At 39.6% G+C, this 27,564-nt stretch overlaps 1 protein-coding gene across 1 annotated transcript in view; it reads left to right on the plus strand.

The window, feature by feature from the left end:
• Nucleotides 1–27,564, plus strand: part of LOC135495072 (glypican-5-like) — an 85,677-nt gene that overhangs the window by 787 nt on the left and 57,326 nt on the right. Inside the window, exon 2 of the mRNA XM_064783488.1 lies at nt 3,972–4,148. Within this exon, the coding sequence (XP_064639558.1) occupies nt 3,972–4,148 (177 nt within the window). The remainder of the gene's footprint in view (nt 1–3,971; nt 4,149–27,564) is intronic.

The raw sequence follows: 27,564 nt of genomic DNA on the forward strand, positions 1-27,564 counted from the left end.
CATCCAGGAATCTGACCAAGGTTCTGTCGTTTCCTTTCTGTTATTTCACCGGGAAACATTGTAAATGATTCTTCCTTTATGTCATGACTAATGACCTCAAGTATTTCCTGTTGGGGACGGACATGATAGATGATGGAGACTATTAGAGATCAGCATTGTTGCAAAATAAAATTCTAGCAAACATTTAGCTATAAACTGGGGGAAGCAATGACCCACAAGACCAAGACCCTTTTCGACTATCAAATTGACACAAAAGAAAGTCCATCCGTCTGCTATCATAATAGGATATGGCCGATGGATTCTGCTGCAGCAGCATCTGTGCTGGTGCTGCCACCTGCATCTTATTAAAGCTAATCCATTTGTGTAATAGCAGTAGTGTAATAGAGGCAGTATCCATGTCCAGTACCTGTAGCCTATCACCACATATGGACATACTTATGAACATTGATTTACCCAGTTCTCCCCAGATTTCATATGAAAATAGATGCTACTTGATTATGTTAGCGCTGCCATTGGTGGCTTGGTGCTCAGAGGTTAGCTGAGTCGGGCTTTAAATGAAATCTCTGATCTGTGATAGACAATGCTGATCAAAGAAGTTATAGGGAGATGAATACTGCCTCGTAATAAGGATTTTAAAAATGAGTTGACCATTTCAACCTGGTAGGCCGTACTGCGTTCAAATCATTAGTCAGGTCAGTTCCTCACAGGAAGCAATACAACACTTGATTCCCACTTAGCAGGGTTCAAGATAAGTTTTAAACCGGAAACTCACTTAAGCTCCAATTTAGAGAATCCCTGTTTGGTCTATTTTGTTGACCTATTTCTTTTTGAAGACAATGTCATTGAAATATTAAGCAAGTTTCTTTAAAAAAATTCTTTACTATTATTTGCCATTGATAAATGTTTGCCAAGTGCTTTACCAATAGTAGTGCATACCCTCAGTCCGGTCATGCGATGTAATTTATTTCATCATACATAAACACATTATGTTATTGGCCATAGTTTCATGTGAAGGTTGGTACATAATATCTAATTACCAAAGTCAATTAGCACTAAATTGGGCAAAATGGCTTGGAAATAATTCGGTGTTTTTCACACCTAATTGCAGTATGTGTTCATTTTGTTCTCTGTTTTGGCTGAGTTTGCCTGATGTTTCCTGAGAATATATTATAAGGCCAGGATATAAATTTTTTGTTAACCAGGCCTATAGTAAAGATATGTCGGTATTTCATTGAGTATTTTGTAGTACACTGGAGATGATGATAATTGGCTAACAACTACAAGTATTCCGCTTCAGCAGCAAATTTTCTGTAATCGTGAATCATCATTGTCCCTGAAAGTTGTATGCTTGATCCGGATGTTACAACATATGGGAGCCTGGTACCACTTAAGATTTTAAATAGAATTTTATGATCCAAGACATGAGGGTATCTAAATATGTCATTCACAACAATTAAAAACCATTCATCGAGTCCTTTTCAAATAAACTATATTGTCAGGCATTTGAAATATTGCTGCTGGTAGCATTTACAGTAAAACTTACAGCATCAAGAGTATTGTCAAATGGGAAAGAACAATGCTAACTTTTGACCTCTTTGCAAGTTCCGAGCAAAATGATGTAAAAAATGGTTCAAATACATGTAGTTTTGAAACCTTTCTTTGAAAAAACTTATTGTAACCGGAATGTACTCCAAAATAAGTGTTTTTATTGGGTGGGAATTCACCAAACTTAGAATTTCTTTCTGAATTCTTTGATACAGACCGATACGAAACCCAAATGCTAATGTGGCAGCCTTTGTAAAGGTTTTTTCTTGTTTGCAATAAAGATTGGACTAAAATTGAAAAAAAATTGCTTGTGCACACACCTTCGTAGACGAAACAATTTATTGTGGGTCTGTGCGATGGTGTGCTAAAGAAACATTTTGAAAGAACACAAAAGTTTGTGTAACATTTCCTTTTGCTTGAGATGAGATCGAGTACAAGGTGATGGCCATGTCCTCCATTCTCAATGTGTATGTAGGAGGAAACCAGTAACTCACGGTGGAGGAAATCTGTCAGAGGAGTTGTGTTTTATTACTCAACTTCATGACAGAAGCAAGTATTTGAACTACTTGTACTTGGTGACTCAAGACATTATTGTTTACACTAAACAACAAAATGGCACCTCTTTGACTGGAGATCTTATCATGAAACGTAAACCAGGATATGGGCACAATTTGCGTGGTATCACATTGAGTGGGCCGACAGTATAGGCCTGACCATGACTACTTTAGAAATGACTTGTTTACTTTTGTTTTCAGTGAGCCGACCTTTTGTGATCGAAAACTGCTAAGATTGGTTGCCACAGGACCGGACCAAGCACTTCAATTATTCTGAATTGAGTTTTATTTCAAGTTGTTTTCATCAAATCTTAGAATAGATTTTTCAAATCTATATGAGGCCTATGTGATTGTGACAAGATCGACACGCATGGATTGATGAATAATCTTTAATCAAAAGAGTATTTAAACTGTCAGTAGATCGTTGCCAAATCATGCTTTGCATTGTTTGTGCATTGCATTCCCTCACGTTTTCAATATGTCCAGGACAACTATAGCCTCTGTTTGCGTAAATGTGTACTGCTAGCTGTTTTCTACACCAAGTGTAGGGGGTGTAGAATAGTACTAGGGCTATAATTAAACCAAGTTACCGTACCAATAAAGACAAGTGAGATTTTATTGTGAGTTTTAAATTCAAATCAGCATCTGCTTATCTTGATAGCTCAGCAAGGTTACTTCTGAGGAGAACTGTACAAAACTCCATATCATCATATCATGTTACTGGCCTACTTTATTTATCCAAACTGCCTGATACAATTAGCTGACATGTTACTAATTAGATCTGATAATTACCTAATTAGTCCAATGGCAGGAATTCCATTCTCTGTGCCTGAAACTCACCTGATAGCTAATCGGACATAAAAAATACCAATGGAACACTTTCATAATATGGAAATTATTCAGCAGACAAACCATTTTAAAACGACAGGTTTTACATTTTTCAAAAAAGAAATATTATTTTTGCGTGTACCATCAGTCATAACAGTACTGTCATCCCTACAGGCCATCCTGAATGAACCGTGGTTTCAAAAGACTCATCCATGGAAAATCTGCTGACCTCATGAATTTGTGATGAGGACGATTAAAATCACTGATTCGGCAGATAATTCGAACTGTTCTAATAGCTCGGAGCTTTCCTCCGGACCATCCTAAAGTTATCCCAAAAAACATACGTCCAGAGGTCCAGAGTTTGCTGAATCATATTGCATTGGTAACAATAGGCAGAGCCCCTTGTACTATTTCATTCCATGTCCTGGATTCCGCCAAAGCGTACAATTATATATTTATACATGTATTATGCACCAATTATCTAAACAATCTTCGCTAATCGATGGCATTATTAGCAGGATGGTGAAAAAAGGACAAATTCTGTGTACTATTTTCAGAATGTGTGTCATGCAAAAGTTTTTCATGAACGTTCAAAAAGATTCATTCTTGTACTTTGTAACTGCGAATCCAGGGTTTCTGCCAGAGGATAAAATCGGTAAAGACACGTAACCCCCCCCCCACCCCAAAATGGTTTTCTAGCTTGACCTGAGCCTGGTATTGCTTTCTTTGGCATATTTGAGGCATTTTAAAAAAGCACAAAAATTCCTCCATGCAGAGACAGAAGTTACTCATGACATGCATGAATTCATGAAAATAAACAAGAAGACAATTGTAACATAAGTTGGGAGTTTGATCTTCAGCTCCACAGGACAGTGAAGTCACAGCAGATTGCTGTAATTCTATTCTGTAATATTCTTTCTTTAGGCGGCAATGAAAATCCCCTCTCTTCCTTAGGTCAAATCATTGCTAGAGCTCTAAATCTTTCTCACAACACTCCATTTCAAACAATATCCGTTCAACTTTCTTTTAATCGTATTCTTTCAGATCCGAAGATGGAGGTCTGCTATAACGGGCAAACAAGCACCGAGCAGAAGTCATGTTGCAGTCACAAGATGGAGAAGAAATACACCTCTGCGGCAGAAATGGATTTTAAGGATTTGGTGCAGACGACCAGCTCGTATCTCAAGAATCTGATTGCCACAAATCAGGCGCAATATGAAGGTAAGATGAACTATGATCCTAAACAAATTTCGGCTCAATTGCAGAATCCCCCCAAAATATTCCTTAAAAAATGGTTGTCAGTAATGTCACTTCCTAAAGGTTATATGGCTAACCCTTACCAAAGTCTCTCTTTGAAACATTTGTCAGGATTCTGCAATCAAGCCAATTTTTCATCTTGAAATTACCATCAAACATTTTCTAAGGCATCCAGTTGCAATTGATCCACCAATCTTCTAGTTGGAAAGGAGCACTCTTGCAAACCCTTGAGTGCACTCCTTCCTGATATCCTGGATATCCTGTGTAAATACACCGCAGGGCAGGTATATGACAGCCAGTCAATATCAGGTGTACATTACGCCGTTTACATACACAGAATTTCATATGTACACATCCTACGGATGATGTTCACGGATGTTCCAGACCTGTACAGCATAGGGGAGCATGTCAAAATACGTTAAGGCAACATCTTTTCATATTGCCTGTTGCAGTGAATTTTTCTAACCTGAACATTGTGCATGGAAGAAGCAAAATGTATTGAAGTTTTGTTGATCATGGGTTTTTCATATGATTTTCATGCATTCCATGCATGCAGTGAACATGGATGGCCACCTCTAATTCCTCGGTGTATGGTTCATTAGTTTGTGAGAACAGCTAAAATCTTGTCCTACATGCGTCACGCTGTGTTTGTATGCAATCTTGTTCATTCACACGCCATGCAGAGAGCTTTTGGGACAATCTCCCGTAATATCCGGTTCGGTATTTTAAATGTGCTCAAAGTGCACTTGTTATTGTTGACAATTTTCACATTTCCTGCATGACAAAAAACATTATTAAGGAATTAATTGTTTTTAGGGTCCAGTTGTCAGAGAATTTTGAGAGAATTTTTTTTGTTATGATCCCGAAATCTCTGCCAATACTGCGAATGTTGGTACAACTTTGGTCTATCTGAATCTATCTGAATATTGGGAGATTCACTCGAAGTGGATCAATGCTACATGCATGCTGTCGGTTTTAGGGAGGTACAATTCTACATGTAGCCTTACATTATACTTGTTATATGAAAATGCCTTTATTCAATTATAGATTATAGATACTGGCTTTGTCATATATACAATTACCCAATAAATCGAAATGATGTACTTTCAACAAGTCTTCATGATTGAAAAGGCTTCAGGGAATTATGTTTGATTACTGGGTATTTTTAGCCTTGTTTTCCGTCATATAATAAACATGAAATAGATTGCATTTCCAACTAAAATATCTCTTGGATTTCAATGACAATTCGTTTTGAGGGTACGTCTTGGGGGAGCAAAACAGATATTTTTTCAAATAAATCTAACTTTTTTAACACCTCAATATCTGTAGGGTACCTATCCTTTATAGCCTATAAGATCTGTATACTATAAAATCTACATACCTCTATTGCCTTCGTGACTTGCGACGTCCATGATATTTTTAAAGATTTCGATATTTGATTTTAAAAATGACTTATATGTCATTGTCAACTCATTCGGCTGTGGATGATATTTGGATGATTTCAAAATCGTCGTGAATATTTTAGCAAACCATGTATTCTAAGCATGTGGAGTGTTTTTACTAAGAGCAGTTAACTGTATGGATGTGCACACCCAGTACCATAACAAACAGAAATAAAGAATTCAGAATCGATGACACGTTAGTGCCGCACATCAAACGGTTGAATACTGAGGTGAAGCTACACGGGATCGCGCCTACACGTATATTGATTTTATAATGGAGGGTATGTCGATTCTCGACCCAGGCTAGCTAGCGCTTACTGGTGGCATACAGTGCCGACTCCACCTTGCGCTGGGCCATAAATGGTGTCTGGATCAGAGGAGTGATGTGAAGACTGTCAATGCCAGACCTATGCCCTGGGTTATAAATATCGTCTGGCAGCTTGCATGGTGTAGGGTATGTCAATACTGGTGCGCCCCAATAGTGACTGAGGGCAGAGATTGCGTTATGTTTGGGAGCTGTCCTCGAGGAAGTTTTCTGTGCTAAGTTCTTTGAGCCATTTGTGGATTTCTGACAAGTGTTTTTCAGTTCTTTCGCACAGCCAGACTGATGAGCTGCACCAACAGCAAACTTATTTCTTTCGAAATATCAGTCACGTGGCCGTTTGGAAAACCTTTTGACATATCTAATATTGAAGAAGATATTGGAGAATTCAATCAGCTGTTTTGAACTGTCTAGAACCTTGCATCGATGTGTGATCATGTAGTCCGATCTGATGAAATGAATATATGTGACTTAAACAAGTTAAAGTCTTGGAATGCCAGACATATTCTATTGTGATTGGCTCTCAATGTACAGTCAATTCCCAGGCTCGTTTCTATAATGATGTCTGTCTGGCACAGCTGGTACTGCATGATAAATCTCGACAAATATTCAATTATGAAATCATAGGGATCTGGAAAACATGAATATAAATAGAAACAGATTTCGTCTGAAGTCAGGCGGAAAAACGTTGTGACCCTGTTCCAGGCTGTATCACCTATTGTTTTTCACCCCTTATTCCACTTCAACAAATGATTCAACTTCTTTGGCACACAGCAGTATCAAGTCGGTTGTTAAACGAGACTACAAAACGCAACCTCCTTCTATTGTTCGTTTCCTATTGTCTTAGCCTTGATTGAAAATCCACCTTCTAATCAATCGCATGATCAAACGAACTACCGCTACAGGATCCATTACCAGCTGTGACCCAGTGCGGTGCCTTTGATGCCTTTGTGAATCTAATCTCTTACAGGCAGAAAAAACATATCACTAGAAATTCATCATGAGACAATGGTTACCATGGTGACATAAATCGTTGCTGGGCAACTAATTAATTTACTAGAATTAATAGTAATCCATGTGGGCTCTTTGGTTCTGTGTCAATCTTAGCTTACGTGTAGGACGTGTGTATTTCGTGTATGAAATGTACAGAAATGTACTGCTGATTGTAGTCAAAGTGTTATCTCAATATCCCCCAGGAGTCCAGATGAGTCAAAGCAAATCAAGGCTTTGAAATTAAAGCGATGTTTTGTCGCTATTTTGTCAGGTGAACTGGTTCCGCCAAATCCCTAGTGTATTTTGCCTTTACAATGCTAGAAATCCATGTTTTGTAATGCACAGTTTACGAAAAAAGATGGTAGGAGACAAAGGCCAGCTAGAATGAATCAGATGGAAATATTTAAAAATTGGTCCATTGAATCGGGAAGATCCAGGGTCTGAGGTACCTTGGGGAGTTTGTAGCAGAAAACAGCTGTACATGAAAGTCTATGAGTCCTCACATTTGGATGGCAAATCCATGGTGAAATGGTCTTTTTAGATCTGCTAACTTCAGAAAACCATGTAACGGAAGACTGGCACTGTACATGCAAGTCCATTATTGTCCATATGTCCTGGCAGAAAAAAGAGCTTGAGCAGGATCAAGCATAAAAAATGTGAAATTCCGTCTTCTGTATCCTAATCCCCTGGCTTTGATAGGAATTGTAAAGCTTCTCTTGGTCTTTCACCATTTCCGAACCTATCACTTAGGTCTTGTCAATCCAGTTTGAAAAGAGCTAATCTAGCAAAAGTGCAGCCGTATTTTTTGGTCTTTCTCATAAAAAAATGATCAAGTAACTCCGGGAGTGCTTAGCTGATGACCAGTCTTGTCTCGCTCAGAATGGCTCTATGGCTGACCATGTTAAGCTGAATCAAGTCCTCCCAGATCATGTTCTATTTTACCAACTTTACAAGAAATTTGCCCGAGCAGAAGCTATAAAGTGAAAGGTATATTCTCCTCAGCCGAACATGGCAGCTGACTTAGCATGTCTCTCAACATGCATATCTCGTTATCAAAGCTCGCTAATTAGCTAAATTTACCTGGGCTTAGAAAGTTGATGAGGGCGTTAAAATAGCTGAAGACACCATTTTCTCACTTTCTAAATTTGAAGCAGCGTTTTTCATCTCTTGATGTCTATTTATAGAATTGTTTAGTTTAATGATTCAGGCAATTATCGCCCCCTGGTGTGAAAATTAGCAATGAATTAACGCTTGCACCGAGTTAGCGAAAACATCGAGTGAGAGCTATCATCCTTTTCCGTTCTGGCGTCTAGAGCAAGAATTGGCAATTAGTGCCCCCTGGTGAGGAAATCAGCAGTGTATAATGCATTTTACAATGGTCATTCTGTTCAGTTCATGTGTTGCTATTGTCTCAGAACTATTCCAACTAAGCATTGCATCAGTGCATACAGATGACTGGATCCGGAAGAAAGTTGTATTTCTGATTGGTCAAAAAGAGCGAACCGCTTTTCAAAGCAAATTTTTCGTTTGGTCTGACTTTCACCCCTCCAGAATTAGTCACCGGTATTGACAGTGATTTGGAGATAAAAGTCTCGTATGAGTCCAAAAATGTTGGGAGCTTGGGCTATTACGGGAGCCAGGAATAGACACTCTTTCCATTCGTCTTGCAATAAAAAGCTTGATGGTGCCTACAAGTCTCAAACACAGCGATATGCATTAGTTCCTTGTAATACTTTCGGTATTGTTCGTGTTCCATTTCCTACAGGTGGTTATATGTATCTCTGACGAAACAAGTGGTTTGTGAGCGGAAAGACTTGGCAAACTTTTTCTCCTGTTAGTTTCCTCTGGGCGGAATTCTCGGTATGTGTCTATTTGCTAATCTGTCTTGGGAGTTTTTACGCCCTTAAGTAAAGGTTGGTTAAAGCTCCATCTATTTCTAAAATGTATGTGTACAATGTAGAATTGTGTACAGTGTCAGTAGTTCTTCAAGTTATATCATAACGAGTGAATTCTTCATCAGATCAGTCGTGGACTAGAAAAAATCAGTGGCGTAACAAAACGCTGCAAGATCATCACGTTGCTTACTTCGAAACTTAATAATACGTTAAGAATTCTGGGAAGGCTAGTGATGCTTATTAAGTTAAGATAATTGCGCTATATATGTTATATGATTCTGAGAAACATCATTTCCCTTCGGGGTTGGTAGAACTTATCGAGTTTGCCTCCAAATGGGCTATTGGTCTGTGTCCCCATTTCTCTTATGACGACTGTGTTTCGGCCATTTTGGCTTCATGGGGTAGCATTTCCTTGGTGTGCACTTTGGCTTCAGCTTTGTTGAATGATGACAACTGGAAGGTTTCTGATGTCCATGGGGTTGGGGTTATTATGGTGTGATTCCAATGTCAAGATTAAACCAATGACGTTGCCCTTCATTTCCCTATTGTAGACCTTTTGTGAAATGTGACCAAATCAGTTTGTAATAGATTTCACAAAAGGTCTACAATAGGGAAATGAACAACAAGTCCGTATCAACCTGTCAAGTTCAGATGCGACAAGCGCCTAGTTTTGGTAGAGCGAGTCACATTTATGGTCGGGATTTGCTGTGTGATACAGCCTTTTCTTCTGAGCAGTGTCATGTTTAGCAGTATCAGGGCATGTCTTGCCCTTAGAAAAATAGCCAATAGAGCCATCTGCTGATGATAAGATTTTGTAAAAAAAGAGCAAAATCTTTGCCTCTGAACAAAAAGAAAGAATGGTTGCATTGTATTTCAGGATTAAATGTCAATAGGTATGTTTTCTATAGAATTTCCAATATATATGTCCACCCACTTGTGTTTGTTTACTTAGGTTCATTTTAACTTGGCCGCCCATTGTATAGGAATATATACAAGATTGCATTGAAGTTTCCAACAAACTCAATTGTTTTCTACCTTAATCCAAGTGTGCTTTGTGTGGGCGTAGGATTATGTTCAGAGTCCAAAGTAAGTATTTGAATCACTGCTTGGTTGGTTGATGGGGAGTGTTATTGGCACTGGCTGATGTCCTGGCCCTTCTCCCTAAAGTTGTGAGTTTTGCCAAGTGGCGCTGCTGGTTGAGACCAGGCTTGAGATGGAAGCTGAGGACGGGGGAGATTTCTCTGCTCTTTGGGGTGGGAATGGTCCTAAGCGTTCAATACATAGACCACTCAGCCTTTGACAGAAGCATTTGCAAAATTGCAATCTACTCCAATATATAAGATACTGCAGTGTGGTATTCATAATGTTGGCAAAATACTCCCAGGTGAAATTTCATTCCAGAGTGACAAATATTTGTATTTCATAGACACAATAGCCAATTATGGATGTAACATTCCTTCAATTGTGCCGGGGATAAGAGATATCTCCTTTGATCAACAAAAAGCCTTTCACTACTTGAAACATTTTCAATCTGCTTGGTAAACCTCTGTTAGACTTGCTGTAGACGTTTTTGGAAATGCTTTATTAACCCTTTTTTGGTTGGCAACAATGACCAAGAGGGCTTTATTATCACCCACCATAGGTTAATCTTGGCGAATTCGGCTCCCTTTATTTCACCAGGTTATGAATAACAGACAGCCACCCAAGAGTGCACATCATTCATTAGAATTTGCTAAAAATTGCCGGTCCATCATTTGATCAGATGATATATTGCATAGCATCACCAACAAAACTGACCACTTTTGGAGAACAATTGGATGATCATCACTTTTTGTGGTGCTGTCAGTCCCAGAAGACAAACGTAATTTTGCCTAATTACTCAATGTATTCAGAGCAAATGTGTATTTTTGTCAGATATGTCTGGGGCTTGTCACATGATATAATCACACACAGTCAGCGTGGAAAATTCCGCTTATTGTTGAATCAGAGGAAAAATGGTAATTTACTCTTTTAATGTGCTTATCAGGATGTAGAAGATGATAATGACGCAAGCATTTGTCAAACCGTGTCTTTTTTTCCCTGATGATTGGTTTGCAGCTTGTCACGTGACTGCCAGTTCACAGAAAGCGCACCCCAAAGGTTGGTGTGAATAAGTATGATGTTGTTGATTGCTCCTTTGTTGGAGGTGATGACTTGAACTTCGTACAGTTTCTGTGTTTCATATTTGTCAGGCCATGTCTTCTTCCAATGGGTGATTGAGGCAGGTCATATGACAGTCTTGTTTGAAAATATGCTGCAAAATAAACATATAAACATATAAGTATATATATTGTGGGTTGGATTGTCCCCAGTGCTTACGTCACAGCTCCAAATTATGGCCAAAACTATGAGGGGTCCGACATTCAAACCATTAAAAAAGGAGCAATTTCTTCTTTTCAAGTATTCTAAAAGCATTGAGTGCATTCCATAAAGGGTAAATTACCCTCATGCAATCTTGACCAAACAGCTTTTAACTTGGTCTGAATGGCGCACAATGTTGACCATTTTAGTTAAAGCATATTATCTCCACTGGGTCTAACTTTCAGTAATTGCTATCAGCTTTGTCCAAATTGTGATCATTTTGAATTGCGATATGTCATGACAGGGCCCTGGGGCGATGCACCAAGTGAAAGGTTTGGAAAGAAAGCCGCTGTCTGTCATGCCAGGTTTTGGGAGGTCTGCTATGAAATCCTCAATTAACTTTTTAACAAGGCAGAATTTGCATATATAACTGTTGTGTTTTCTGTTGGAAGTCACCGAATATCCAATTGCCATTTTCTCGTCAAGTTGCCTAAACTCAATTTTGTCAAATCATTGGCTATGTGGGGCTGTGGAGCAGACGATTGCCTTATGTGACAGGACATATCCGTGCACTCATGCCCACGTCCTGTTGTTTGAGATATGCTGAAGTGCGCACATCTGACTTGACAAAGGAACAGGGCCACTCCATAGGCTTAGGAATGTCTCAAGCCCACACAGCAGACAGAATAAAACAAACTTACTGCCCCTACTTCAATATTGAATGATGAAGGGTCTTTAAAACCATTTATGACCCTTTAAGCCGGTCAGTCAACTTATAGTGTGTACTGCGGCTTCTATGAGGGTTTACTGAGTAAATCATTTGGAAAAAAATGTTTTTATGGGACTCTCTAATCGAATTCTTCGGTTGATTAAAGTGAAGGATTTCGATTTAAAAAGAGTTTCATGCTATTTTTAGCTAGTAGGCCTTTGTGCAGTAAAAAAGAACATTCCTACTTGTGATAAATTATCCTGTGTTTATGAGTCATTCTTCACATTTTGAAAGCTGCCATTGAAGCCTATCGATCCCGGTAAAATTTGAGATCAAACCCCCTCCCCCTCATACATCTTGACCTACTCTCATTTCAGTATTCAACAGAAAACTGTGACTGTTGTGTCATCTTTCTTTCAGTCAAAATATTTCAGATTTGCTTGTATATAAAATCTGACTTTTTGATTTGTTTGACATTTGACTTATAATGTACCTTCTTTCTAATTGCAGGTGAGTTGTTTTATCCTCCCAAGATCTCAACTACCAATGACGGTAAAGTGAGAATGTCTTATTTTCAAAAATATATATTACATCACTTGCTTTGGGATCCAATCACACCCAGGGGTTTCATGGCTTCATAATTGCAGAGTCCCTGACAAATGCTTCAAGGAAATGTTTTGGTTAGGGGTATGGCCATACAACCTGTTGGCAGTGATGACCTTTTTTGGGACCTTGTGAGGGATTCTGCAATCAGGCCCATCTCTCAACCTAAGGTCTGTTGGAGCTGCTGCTACTTTCACACCACTTTAAAAAGGAAACTGAAGCCAGGATTTCACAAAGCCGTTGTACAATAGTGTCTGGTTTACAAGTTGATAGATTGCGCTAGCGCCCAGTCCCCATGGTGACGAGATCTGCAAACCTTTGAAATCATCCATCAGTGCTGCGCATGAAATTTTAATTCGATGAAGTGGTCTAGTTGAGTAGAATGAGGCAAGGATTGGTGTGTATTGTATGTAGCAGTTTATATGGATCTTCGGTTCAGGTGGGTGAAACTGGTGAAATTGATGCCCCAAGATTAGTCTCTTCAGAAGGTGGTTTTTTGACGCAGATGTTGCATTATTTTGAAAAAAGATTCGGGAGGGAAAGAAGGCCATATTTGCAGTCTATTTATGCTGAGTATTCCTCTCCGAGTGCAATTCTACATATATTTACACTAACGACATGCATCCATAATTAGCAGTTTACTAAAATATTTGTGAGCAATTATCATCACTATCAATATCATGGAGCCATTCAGTGCACTGATTGTTATACCTTTAATGACATGTTATTTTGCAGTTCATACCTTTTTGCACTTGGCGGGCGGGACGAAAGGTTTTGAAGTGGTGTAAGATTTCAACACCCTCGACACCATCAGTCGTCATATTAGATTACCCTTTAGTTGTGGTAGTGGTGAATTTAAACATGTGAAGTATCATTGACTGACGTCTCTGTTATTTCGACTGCATACTCAGTTGGGTTGGTACAAAATATTGAAGCTGTCACATTTCAATCAATGTTTAATTTGAGGTAAAGTAGAAGATACCTCACTGTCAGTACGAGTTGTCTCACCAAATGTTGTTGGGCGGCCATTTCCCCAAAAACCTCCACTGCGGGTTGGTGTCACTTTCTGAGGTCAACATGGCCTACAGAATTTGATATGGTCTTTGTCATATAACATGTTGATATATTAATAAGCCGTCTAAAACCCAGGAAATCATTTAGATAAATCCTCATGTTGAGCATAAGTTATGCACGACTTTCTCATCATTATTTGGAGTGTTCGATATCAAATTTCTGATGTCCCAATTCTTGCGACATGTAGGTTGAATGAGGAGAATGGTGGCTACACTGAATAGGTAGTTCAGACCCCATTGACATGATTTATATATTGATTTGTACAAGGTCCGTATTTACCCGGTAAATTTAGCTGATATCTTGCTCTTTCAAGTAAATTTTAATAAGGCAAATACACTGCCTTGTTATACTCTAGTCTCGGCGATCTAAGATCAGTTCTGAAAAGGCAAATTGGGCCACATAATGTCATATGGTCATTCAATGCAATTCATCATGTTCAATTTGGTTAGACAAGGAGTTGCCCGATGGTCCTTATCACTTTAATACAGCTTAGCTTTTTCGTCATAATTGAAGAAGTGATCTTAGATGGGTGAAACTAGAGTTATGCGACGTTAGATGTGACAAAGTGAAAAAGACGCCAGTCTGCACTCGAGGGTTTTCGATGTCGTGTATGGCCACTTCATCTTGTAGTGACACATAGGATTACAACCGCTTTACCTTTAGTGCACTTGAGTCTGGGTGTAGGTATACACTGCGTAAAACGTCCCTCTTGTCAAGTGCTATCGAAATTTCAAATGGACGGGCTTCGCGTGGTAGATTCACGGAAACGTTCCATGAAATATTAAGTGTTTCCACAAAAAGTTAAATTTCGTATCACTTGAGCATACAGTGTCGTTTCAAATCGTGATATAATTCGATCAATCACGTATTTACCCTCGATAAAATGATTTGTTTCAAAGCATTCCCATGAGTCATCAACAAGCGTGGCATGGCCATGAGTCGTGGATTGATTGGTTGATTCAGTCTGGACGATCGCGGCCTGTAAACCACGACTAATGCTGCTCTGGCAGCGATATGATATCAGCTAATATTTAGGCAATCATAATGTGCAATATTTATCATAAAATTTCAATATAATGACAAGTTATGATTCACCAGCTAAAAAAGCAAGAGTGTTAACCCTTCGACATCCTGTTCATTTCGAGTCGCCTCGATGTTTGTCTCGCAGAGCCTGTCAAAGCAACAGAGGTGTCTGGCTGTTACTTGTACAGTTCTCACTCATGCATGTTGTCGGTAGCTGAACGAAACGTATACCAGATCGAGTTTGAACCCACCACCCTTTGGCTGTGAGTCTGTCGGCCACACCTGTCGACTACTTCCTGCTCCAGGACTGATTCTTCCACTGTGATCATGCCTGAAGAAATTACACTTGTAAAGCACTCCCCTTTCGAGGCCCTCACAACCCTTTTATTCCTGTCTAAAGTAGAACAAGTGTCCTAATCATATTAAAGGGTCATGTTCTTCCTGTATTTTGGGTATGTTGAAAATGTTTTACAACAGTTTGAAGTTGTGACAATCCTTTTTCTGTTGCTCAAGGGCCCTTGAAGTGTTCTAATGACTTCAAGTGGACACAGACATTCTTAAGTTCCACTGTGGGGTAATTCCCTGTTGCAATTGTTGACTTTCATTTAGTCTTTGTATAAAAGCTTTGTAAAAGGATAACTAGTTTCTTTGAAGGCCTACAGTATTACAAGCAGTTTGATACATTCTTTGTTATCTGCATATCAAAACGTTCAACCTCTATTTCACTCTTTTGAATCACATTGCCTTCTTTATACCCTTCAGTCCCTCTCATAAGGCCTTCCACCCTCAACATTTCCATGCAGAGTGATCACCTCTAAATAGCCTTCACCAGTAGTAGCAGCCTTACCCTATATTACTTTAATTGCAAGCTAATGGTGTAACTAGCCATGGAATGAAGTCATGAGAAAACATAAAGCAATTACCATTGAGTGGGAAACCAGGGACTGACTCACCAAGTGAGTGGAATACCAAGGTGGTAGCCCCTCTTCAACCTCATTCAGACCAATTTTGTTGACCAGACTCATCCATGAGAAGACTTTAGCTGTAACTCCTCATAGAAACTGCCTTGACCTCTTCATACCTTTCACCATGTAGAATCAGCCCCTCCAGATCAGCTGACCTTTTCTGAACTTTCTGCCTTGGAATGTTAGTTACTCAACACCCGGAGAAATGTTGATGAGTCTGCCCCTATACTTGTGTGAGATCATGTTTACAGATGTGACTTATTGACTAGACATTGACATTTGTGAACGCCCTCGTATGTCATGGCCAAGGGGCTGACAGAGCTATTGGACATGGGTTCGGTATGTTGAGGTGATGTTCAGACCATCCAAGGCATGAAATATTCGTTCCCTTGTCGAACGATATGCATTGCTGCCACTCTTCGAGCTTCATACAGCAGTTTAGTAATGCCTGGTCTTAGTGACCAATGACCCGGTCTGAACCAGTATCAGCCTCCCGATATTTTCGCAGTGCTAGTGGGAAATGTTCATGGCGGCTGTATCTGATCTGATTGGCTCCCTGACAGCCCACCACCTGTCCAGCTCCCGTCCGTCCGTGCTAGCTATATGCTGATTCTTTGCTATCTGCTAACATTGTTGTTCTGTTAAAATGTAAAGCGCTAATATACTGATTATACTTGATATCCATTGGATTGTGTGGCAGGTTTATCTTAATATTGTCAATATTTGCTTCAGCGTGATACAGAACTATGTGTCCTTGTTTGGTCAAGGTCGTTTCAATGCAATCGGGTCAAGGTCATTTGGGTCAAGATGAGCAGACAGCTTGAATAGACTTTTCGTCCTGATGCTTCTAGTCATAACAATTTTGGCCTTTTTATGAGCCTGCATGTCCAACATCAAGAGCTCAGCCATGACCTCAAGTTCCTAGGGGATGACCCCTTGTTTGAACATGTATGACATATTAAAGTCATATAATATTGTCTGTCTCAGTAGCCATAGGACTCATTATATTGCATGCACTCTTGGTGGAAAACATCCAACACACTTCTCAATTTGTCTTGTTTTAACACAATGGTGTCATATATGACAATTAAAATGCTGATGGTGCCATTTTTACCAATTTTCTAATTGCCTGTTCTAGGAAGGAGGTATTATTGTAATTAATGAGCGATGCAATTAGCTATGAATTTGTCGTATGAGTAGGTTGAACTTCTGAGATAGGAATATGACTTTTCATAGGGGTCATCTAATCATTTGACTCTCAAAGGAAATATACTTTCTGGCCGTTCTAAGATTACGTTTTGGGGTACTTGGAGTCATATGTTGAAACTAAAATAAAACCACTGTAAAGATAAATATAGGCTTGGTGTGGATGAATGAGGCTCAAGTAGACAACAGGGTCTCTGCCAGAGGGACGTACCCCCAAATAAGTTGAGGGTAAAATTACATATACGCATCCTCCAATAGTTGCACTAACTGGTGTACAAGTAACTCCAATGCTACAAAGATATTAACTGCTGTTAGGAAAGATTTTACCTGGTCTTATGCTTGCTGCCTCCTCCTGCAAATAATATTGCCAGACCTGGGTATTGTTTTCATCAGCCAATCTCCTGAATGTTGAAGGATAAGAGTAGGTACACAGAAGAAGCATTGACGTGCTACACTGCAGTTGGCAAACCATTAGAAATATGAACCCATAGGTAAGAATGATGCTTAGATTTGCCTGTAGAGAATATTGCTAGACTCCGGTGTTATTCTTATGAGCCAATCTACCTCAGGATGTCTGGGGCAGGTGGTAGACGATCCGCACATCATTACACATTGGCATTTCGCCGAACATGAACTCTCGACTGAAATCTCTCCTCTAAAACTCTGTGTTTTGGTATTCGGGGATGGTGATGTAGATTACTTCGGGGAAATCTTCCATTAGTTGTAACTGATTTCTCGAAGTTGAATACATTGGTTGCTTTGAGATCTCTGCTTAGTCGTTAGTGTTGTACATTAGTCGATGCGAAGAACGGAGAGATAATCTTACATTGTTGTTGGTGTAGAAAGCAGTTGAAGGACCCACACCAACTCAGATCTGTGGCCCTAAATGATTCACAACATCAATTCTTCAGAATCAAACAGCTGTAATGTGTGCTGATGGCTCCGCCGTTGGTCAGTTTCAGTAGCACTGTCTGTCGGGTACACGTCAACTTCCCGATGCAAGTGTAATGTATGTACACACTACATCACTCCTGCCAACAATAAGTCATACGATAATGTCGTAACGTACGGATGTTTTGTAACAGTTCCGCGTTATTTACATGAAAATCTCATGAATTCTTTAGCAGCGTTAATCAAGTGTTATTTCAAGTGCATAGGCGGCTTTATTTTATGTTGAGAAATATGCAGTTCTTGTTGAATTTATGTGTACATTTACAATATTACTGTTGGACACTGCATTGCAGCCATTCATTGGTCTAATCAGCTTTATTTCTGGGGGTGCAAGGGTGAGAAGATATGAGATACAAACGCTGACCGCATTTGACCTGAAAGGCCGTTTTCCTCCAGGTATATGTCCATTGTAAAGGTACATTATTATGAGTCAATCCCAAGGGGGGGTTTAGATGTTGTAACTTATTAGATCTCCAAGGCAATGTTTGGTAATGTGCCTGCATTCTAATGAATTCTTGATGTTGGGATTATTCCATATTATCTGTGGTATAAAATGGTGGTTAATGAAAGAACGCAAGGGCTTTTGTAGTCTCTTGTTGCAAGGTGGAAGGAAGAGACCTGGAGTCTTTGGAATCAGTGGGTTGAATACTGGAAATTAATCCGGATGCAAGACACGTACTTGAAAGAGGCAATTCCAAGTGGGTGGGTCTAGCTGAAGATTTCTTATAAAAGCATATTTTGAAAGAATGCGGAACTCTGCCACGACCTGGATGGCGTGGGCCTACTTATCATAGCTGTAGATACAATTCTTCAGAAAGCAAGAATGGCCTTTTCTTGCATTGACCTTTTCAGAGAAAGGGGTGTCTAATCCTTACGCATATGATGCTGTGTTTGAAGGAGGGCGGTCCCACAGGACCCAGATCATGTTGACATCTGATATTCAGAAATGTGAACCCTAGATTAGGCATGTTGTGATGCTTCTCATGAAACAACATTGACGGGAATCAAAAAATCTCTCCTCAATGTCATGTCTGACATTAGGTTTTGCGTTTCACCTTTCACCTGCAGGAAAAAAATGTAGAAAAGCGGTGATCAAAAAGCTGCGTTGGTCCCATCTCACTTGTAGAAGAGTTGGTTCCTGCATCTGACGTTTTGAAAGGATCTGCCGATGAGATCGGTGACTTTATCAGATGCCACTGAACCCCTCACAGGAGATGGGATCGATTGGCATCGGATGTGGGAGCTGTAGTCGGTGAGAGGCCATGTTGCTTTAAGATGACAATCTCTGCCCTTTTGCATGACCGTGGAAAGCTTCTGACTGGCCAGTGATAGTTATCGTTGGTGGTGTTGCGTGTTAAGACTGCGAAAATGATGTGAATCTAGAAAATTGTGTGAAAATTAACTCATTTCGTGCATGAAATCCATTCCTGACTACATTCTTTCATAGAATTATGAAAAATTATTGAAAAATTGGGGCTTCAATCAATTGACATTTTTTTGCTGTGTACTCATCTCTTAATCAATGCAAGTCTTGTTTTGGTAAAAAGATTGGCTGGTATTTAGTCATGGGGCAGTACTTAATGAATTGTTAAACAATACCTAATAACCCACATCATGTGTGATTATAGTCAGTTTGAAGAGAAAAATAATTGGGAATGTTGGTACAGAGAAAAATTCACCATGTCGAAAAATCAGCAGATATAAAATAGGATAATTTCTATCAATTTTTGAAAAAGTCACCTCGTCATTGTTATTATGCCCACTCAGTCTGCTTCGACTTAAAAACATTTGAATTCTCGGTATTTTTTATGACTTCAGGATATGACGAACGTGCCACCATTGTCGAACTGCGGCCAGTTGCACGATGTGAAAAAGTTAATGGTTTGGGGAATGAGGGCGCTGTAAAAGTTGCACCAGAATTGTCAGACAGCACCTGGTGTTGCCAGAACGCGTGATAAATGGGCAAAATGTGTTTCATTCGCACCATTCTGCAACATTTATTTCATTGTTATGTTTCATTTTTCAAAACCTGCTTCAAAATAGGATTCGGGCATTTGTGTGCTTTCATAGCCCAACTGTTTTGTTTTCTTGTTTCGTTTTTTCTCGACTGGCTATTTGGCCATTTGTCGGTTGGTGGTACTGTATGCTCTGGTGCGTGTGCAAAAGGACAGTCATTGTGCTATAGTCTCATGGTGTGTTTTTTTCTGCTTCCAAAACGCAATTAGAGTAGAACCTCTCTGATAAGAACACAGTTTAGCTGCACGCATGCCAATCATCCGTCGCAAGAATCCAAGGCTTAAGTTAAAAGATTCTGCACTATTTGATGTTTATCACAAAAACCAAAATAAAAATCATCTTGTGCTCGTGATTATTGGTGAACTGTCGCAGATTTTCCCAGAAGTGAAACGCACCAAATGTTTAGCTTAAAATATTGACGTTTCTGACACAGAAAATCGTAACTCTAAGAAGTGGAGAACTCGAGGGGTCGCAGAATCGTCTTAATCTGACACAGAATGAATAAAAAGTATGAAATTATGTATTTCTTATGTTTTGTGATTTTGAAGAGGATTTTGCTGCACATACATGTATCTGTGATGTTAAAGTTTCTTATGGGATTAGTATGGTGTCTCTAACCTCAGGCAAATCCCTTCACTGTTTGATGTGACAGCATGGATAACAAAAGTGAGAAATGTACACTAAAATGTAAGGTATCACAGTGCACTCATGGCGAAGCGAACTTCTAGGAAAGCATCGATATCGTGTGACTCATTTGCTTTTCCAGTTCGATGGTCAAATGGTAGCAAAAGTGGACATTGCTCTGATGAGACGATGTAATATGGTACACGGTCTATTTGAGCTCTTTCCAGATTCAAAACCATCTCATAACCAATTATTTATAGCATTTGTGGTGTGGTTGGCCGAGTGTGAAATGTATTGAGGATTATGGCAAAGTTGAGTTGAAAGCGACTTTCGATGATTTATTGCGATTTAATATTTGGTCTCGTTCAAGTGTGATGTCATCCGCGGCCGCCATCTTAACCAGTTGCGTGTGATTTATGGTTACAAAGCGAGGCCGTGGTTGTTGTATTAACCTTATGATCTCATTAGCCTGAAGCTCATGAATATGCTAATTTTCCTAATGAGTTTATTGGTTGGATGTTGATTCACCATATTACCCAATATGTGTACTTTATTGCCACGATGGCAGGCGTGGATCTATAAATTATCATTGTCAAACTAAAAGTTGACATCGAAATGATATTCTGATAGGCAACTTCTGTATAAATCTACTGTGTTGATCTACTTTAAATACAGTGGAACCTCCCTTAGCAGACACTTCTCTAATACAGACACCTCTCTATGAAGGACAGCACTTGTCAGTCCCAAGGGTGTCCTTAGTTCTAATATATATAAGTTCCTTGGAGGTTCTATTGTATCAAAAATCCATTCAGGCTGACTTTGCGATGTTCCAAGTCATAAGATTGACTCATCAGTTCTTGTATGGTTCAGCTTTTGACAAGAGCTGGTATTTTCGAACTGATTACCCTGGCCTACCACGAAACAAATATCTTCCCACCCTGTCTGTGTCATCATCTGTCAGCTGATCTCGATAGGCCTACATGCAATTATCATCCAGGCCTAATCATGGGGTCATTATCACCAAAATGACCAAGAAAAAAACTCAAAATTTGACTCGGCAAATTTGGTGTAATTTCGTGCCTGAATGTTGGTAATTACTGTGTGTATGATGAAATAAATGTCTGAATTAGTGGTGTGGGCACATTTCTGAAGAAGGCCTGTGGCAGGATATGTTTGCCAGTTGACATAGGCCTGTGTGTTTTTGCTGTGTTTGCTTGTGTTTGCTCCTAAAGCAAGTATTGATAGATTGGGTTGGAGCAGAGGGGGAATAAAAAATGGTGGGTCAAGAACGAGTCAAGAGGTATAAAACGTTTGTTTTGAGGGAGTTGAAAGAGAGCCAAAAAAGTTAACGGTTGTTCTGAGAACAATGTTTATCAGTTTTTAATAGAATGAAAGTACTTGGTCGATAATATAGGATCAAGGTTCACTCATAAAAACACTACTTTTGATGCGCGCAACAGCTAAAACATCTGTACGCTCTGAGGCAGTTCTTCTTAATTTTGAGTTGGTGGTGCCGTTTGATGAACGTTGTAATCTTTTTACTTTGCTTTGGTGTGCAAGCCTTTGAACTCTTCCTGTGCCTGTCTTATTTGATTTTATCAAGAGACCTTTATTAAGAGTACACATGTCTCATCAAAGTTTACAAATAACCAATACCATGTTCATATATCATGTGAATTGGTGCTATTGTCACTGTCCTATTAGTAGGCCTACTCCGGGTGGCCTTCTCGATGATTACATTTCACTCTGGGCATGTGGGTTCAATTGGTTCTGGTTAAAAATAATCATTTGAATATAATAATCACTAAATAGATTATCAGATATTCATATAATCTGGCCACCTACGCAATAGCGTCATATATGTCATAGTAGTAAAATTATGATAACGGAATGAGGTCTATTTATGTATTACCGATGCTTGGTCAAAATTGGTCAAAACGCGTATGGCCGTTCCTGCAGGAATTCGATAAGATTGTATAACATTTACATAATCATGTGACATTAATATCTGACAATTAGTCATTGGGGGACTGAATGACATTTATAGAGGGAGAGTCGCATCTTAATATTGTTTGTTCCAACGTTATTTTGCTCGAATCCCTGTACATTTTACACAGATCTGAACAGGGAATGTCGACAGACTAACCATGAAATTCCGATGCTGTCCAAACTCATTTTATGTCATCCTTACCTTGACAAATGTTGTGGACGTTTTCGTGTACATGTCCATGTAAATGTACAGAATAGTTCGCCCAACTAGAATGAACTGAGTCGAGGGTTTATGCCTTCCTTACCTGGACCAAGTTGATGTACATTTTTGTGTACATTTTCAGGTCAATAGACAATCTTTGCATCCAAATTGATAGAAACCAAGTCTGGGGTTTGACGTTTTGATAGATGTCGCTTTTGAATGGACTAAAGGTTGAACCCTGGGTCATGAGAAATAATGGTCAGTTTGCAAACATTTGGGGAGAATAGAGCCGTAGGATGATATAATGGGAATGTGACAGTTTGGTTGTCGTAGGAATGCGGTGATGACCATCTTATTCATGGTGATGGATTTGGTGCGTCGGCATTCCGTGGAATGTGGGAAAACCACCACAGGCCGTCATTTCTGCCCGTCTAATCCACCGCTTTGACTTTCATTGACTTGCTAAGAATTAGAGGTCATCCCCGCTATCATACTGATACTGTGGCTTAGTATGTCATTCCTTGTTAAAAAGAATGAAATGACTTCACCACTCAAGAAAAAACACATCAAAAGTCATAATTTGGTATTAGACTGTTATATCAGAGCTATGAAATGATCAGTTGTTTTTTTGGCGGTTTTTGTCAGAGTGTCATGGCTGCTCAGCAACCAGTGGGAAAGGTGCTTATTGGTCAACAAGTTTCAATCTGTGGTGTCAAAGATCCCACACCCTCAAACCCTTGAGCGGAGAAGTCATGACCCTGTCAAACTAGAAAAAAGACTCAAATACACCTCTGACAGTTCTAACTGAGAGTCATGTAGATGTCAATATCCAGTAAAAAGTTTGTTGTCTCAGCCCTTTGATTTCTGTCCCAAAATAGCACCTGTCATTCAAACACCAACACCTGCAAAGAAATCCTGTTTACCAATGAGGAAAACAAGGCACTGGGTGGCTGCCATTTTTTCTAGCAAGAACATACAAAACCACTGTGAAAAGCTATCAAGTTTGAACAAACAGATTTTATCAAACCTTCGATAAAGTCTACATGTTACGCATCAAAATTTGACACATTTGTGATAACCGTTATTGACATTTATGGGAAATAATCGGCCGTCTTGGTTTGCATTCAAAAATCCAATAATATGAAAAACAATCAGTTTATTTAGTTGGTCCAATCTTGATTTACCGTAAAAACGCTCAAAGCTGAATCGCAAATGGGATGAAATGAGCACCATGTTTTGCACCGATGCTCTTTTTACCGGATAAATGGATGCGTTTTTTTGGCATGATGGGATTTTTGCGGACGTTGGTCCGATCAGGTTCCCGGTTCTCAGCAAATTGAATGCAATCTCTTGAGAGCTGATTAGGAAATTGACGTTTTAAATTGTTGTGTTTTTCATCGTTCAAGCAGACACTGATATTCATCTTCTGAAAATGCGATTTTTCAGCAGTGGGGGCGCTGTTATTGGGCCTTGAATGCAGATGGCCAGTCTAAATTTGATACTTGAATCAAATTTGAAAGAACTTGCTTTAAAATCCAAACAGTTTTTGTCAACAAGGTCAAAACAATATGATTGCATAGTTTCAGTTGACAAATTTATGTAACGCCATGGCCTTGCTTATGTGCTTGTGCAGGGTGGTAACATATTTTCCTTAAATGATATCTCATACATGTGTTAATGATCGGGTAGATGTAATTTACCATTATGCCCCATCATGATTGGCCAATTCACAATATATTACGGAAATATTCTCATGATTCTCATGATTTACTTTCTTTATCATTTCAGGTGAGCTTTCGTTTATATTTGTCAAGTTTGGGTAAAGTACACTTATGTCAACTATATTCCCTCTTTGCCCCTTTCTAAACAGAAGCAATCAAATATCAATCTATAATACGCCTTTTTCTGACGTGGCTGCAAATTATCCGTAATCTGCGGACATCTCATCCGTCTTTGATGCAATCAAAGGACAAAACGAATGGGGCTAAAACAGATTAGCTGGCCATCACATCTGTGCACAAATATGACCATCAATTCTTACTGACCGGCAAACCACCCCGATATGACTAATCAAATTAGAATCGCTTCCTCGAAATCCCTCACCAGCCATTACCAAGGCTTAAATGCCCCCTGGTGGCCGATGAAGGCCATTACACGCGGTCGGCACAAATGGAGACGCATCTCCTTGAGTCGTGGATGATGCTGGGTGCTGTTTGATCAGGTGTGTTGGCAATGACTGATGGGATGCCATTTGTATGGCTGTGCCATTGAGGCGTAGAGCAGTTTTATGTGCAGGGCTTGGCTGATAGAGTAGTTTTGTACATTTTCACTGTTGTGTACATGAATGTGTAGCTTCCAAGCTTTTAGTGCTCTTATAAAGCAAAACTTAAGCTTTGCTAGTGTCCATGTTCAAGTCCATGGGTCCCTCACACAAGGCTAAAAGAATATTTGGTAGTCATTTTACCACCAGTTCTCTGTAGTTTGTTTCGGCATATTTCCACCACTTTCTCTTCAATCAAAGTAGAACATCTCGGAAGGGATTTCCTATAGATAACACCCCCCCCCCATCTCCCATAAAAATTGAATTCTGGTGGAAACCTTAGAAACATTGCAGTCACAAAGACTATGACTTATCATCGAGAGCTCGCCACACCATTCCAGACAACATGCTCATTAGTTAAGAACCAACAGCCATAGCATGCAATGTATGTCCGGTTGGACAGCAGTTTGTCGACCAGTCATGTGTGGCGGTGACTCATGACGGAAGTAATCAGAATGGATAAAGTGCAGGAGCTGTTGCTCATTGTGATGCTGTCAGGTGGGGTCGGAGGGGATAATATAAAGTCGGGTTCAAGCAGATTACTGTTGCTCATTCCTCAGTGGAGTTGCGGGTGAAGCAGTCTGAATGGACGAAGTGCATGGCACTGTTTTTTTGTTGTGGTGCTGATGGGTAGAGTCATTCTGAGGTCGCTGAGGTGAAAATGAGAAACTGGGCTCCTGAAAACGCTACCTTGCTTTCTCAGCCAACAACTGGGACACAGCTTATGAGTGTGTTGATGATAAGACTCTTCAAGCCAGCTGCAATTCTCAAGTTTTTGCTACCAGATTTCAGCCAAAGGGGGAATCTGAAGAACTCATCAAAATGCTTTTAAAATCTGTTTCTGATTGGTTTCAACTTGTCCTTCAAGTGTTTCTGGCAGACAGGTGCATGTCTTGCTATGGTTGATTCACCTGTGTCCGATTGCTCTCCACTGAAAGTTGCCAATAAAGGCTGTCCCAAAAAAACTATATTGGTGAACCCCAAGTCCTCTACTACGTCAGTGTTGCGTGTTGTCCATCATACCATCAAATCTGAGGCAAATTCTTGGAGCTGGCTTCTCCATACTGTAACCGGTTCATACCTGTACCGATCTACCTCCATAGATCCATTTGCCTGCCTTGTTTACAAACCAGGAATAACTTTACAATCCTTTGATTTGAGATAATTATACCTAAAAGCTCTCTCTATGCCTCATCAGATGAAAGAACAGTTGGATTTCAAAGGAGATAATATAGATCTCATATCGCGATTGAGTTTGGTGGGAGTCGTGGTACTTTCGTCAGCGCTGAACACAGGAATTATAGTGCAGAGTTAACCTGAAACAGAGTATGTTGGATTCGCCCAAAGATGACCAAATATTCCTGTATATTCATAATAGTATGATATGTGTCCAACTCTGGTCAACCTGTGTGACACAGAATCGGTTAAAAAATGTCTAACTACCTCTGAATTGGATCTGATATCTTAGATCTAATAGCCAGAAAATCGTTCCTTTGTTCTCTGATATGAGTCAACGTCATTGAATTTTTTTATGCTGTGTTCAGTGGTCTGACTGTTGTGTGGAGGCAGGTTACACTCACTTTGTCTTCTATGGAGTGTAAAAATTATACACTTTAAAAAGTGGCAGTGTATTGCTCATTCGTGGATAAATGGTAAATATGGTTCTTGATTGAATAAAGATTTAGCAAACCAAGCGTGAAGAGTCATTCATGACCATTGTCAAGCAAACAATGGCTGTTTAGCTTAAACTAAAAGGTATGAAAGATGACATGAACAGGATAAAGGATTACATAACTATGCAGAAAATGCTCACATTTGTTAAGATTTTGTGGTTTACAATACATGGGTCCCACTGGTTTTGCCCAAAATTGGCAATGTTGTGATGGGCACTTTCTGCTCATCAGAAAAGTTCTCTCCAATGCCCTTGTCACAGTGTAGATTTCACTTTGATGAGAAAAACTCCATTCCTTATCGCACTGCAGCGTTCGATGCCGTGACATCAGCAGTGAAACGGATGCGTTTCAGAAAAATGCTGTTGATGAGATCAGGATTAATTCCTTTCGCAACTAGTGTTACACAAATATTGAATCAGGAAAGCAAACTTGGATAGAGATGCAGACAATTTATCACTGCTGTGATAGATTAGCTCCAGGCAGAAAAAGCCTTGCCGCTTCTTTCAGGCGGTGGATATTCCATCATCGGGTGTTTGATGGCATGCTTGCACGATATCGAGAGTAAACAGTGATGTGTTGGGTGGTTCATGTGCAAAGCCTGCGTAATTACGGGGTTTTTTCTCTGACGATGGCAATGTCTCCTCTAAAAGGTGAAACAAATATTTGCCATTACAGTCACTTTTACTACCATAACAGGCACTTTTACTACCATAACAGTCACTTTTACTACCATTACAGTCACTTTTACTACCATTACAGTCACTGTTACTACCATTACAGTCACTTTTACTGCCATTGCAGTCACCTTTACTGCCATTGCAGTCACCTTTACTGCCATTGTAGTCACCTTTTCTGCCATTGCAGTCACCTTTACTGTTATTGCAGTCACCTTTACTGCCATTGCAGTCACTTTTACTGTCCTCACCTTTTGTATAATGCAATATCCAGTTCAGGAAGCCCTCAAACGCCAACCAGACCACCGGTGATAATGACATAGTGCCTATTTTGAATGAAGCCCCAAAACTTGAACCAA

Source organism: Lineus longissimus, chromosome 10, assembly GCF_910592395.1.
Source record: "Lineus longissimus chromosome 10, tnLinLong1.2, whole genome shotgun sequence".
NCBI lineage: Eukaryota > Metazoa > Nemertea > Pilidiophora > Heteronemertea > Lineidae > Lineus > Lineus longissimus.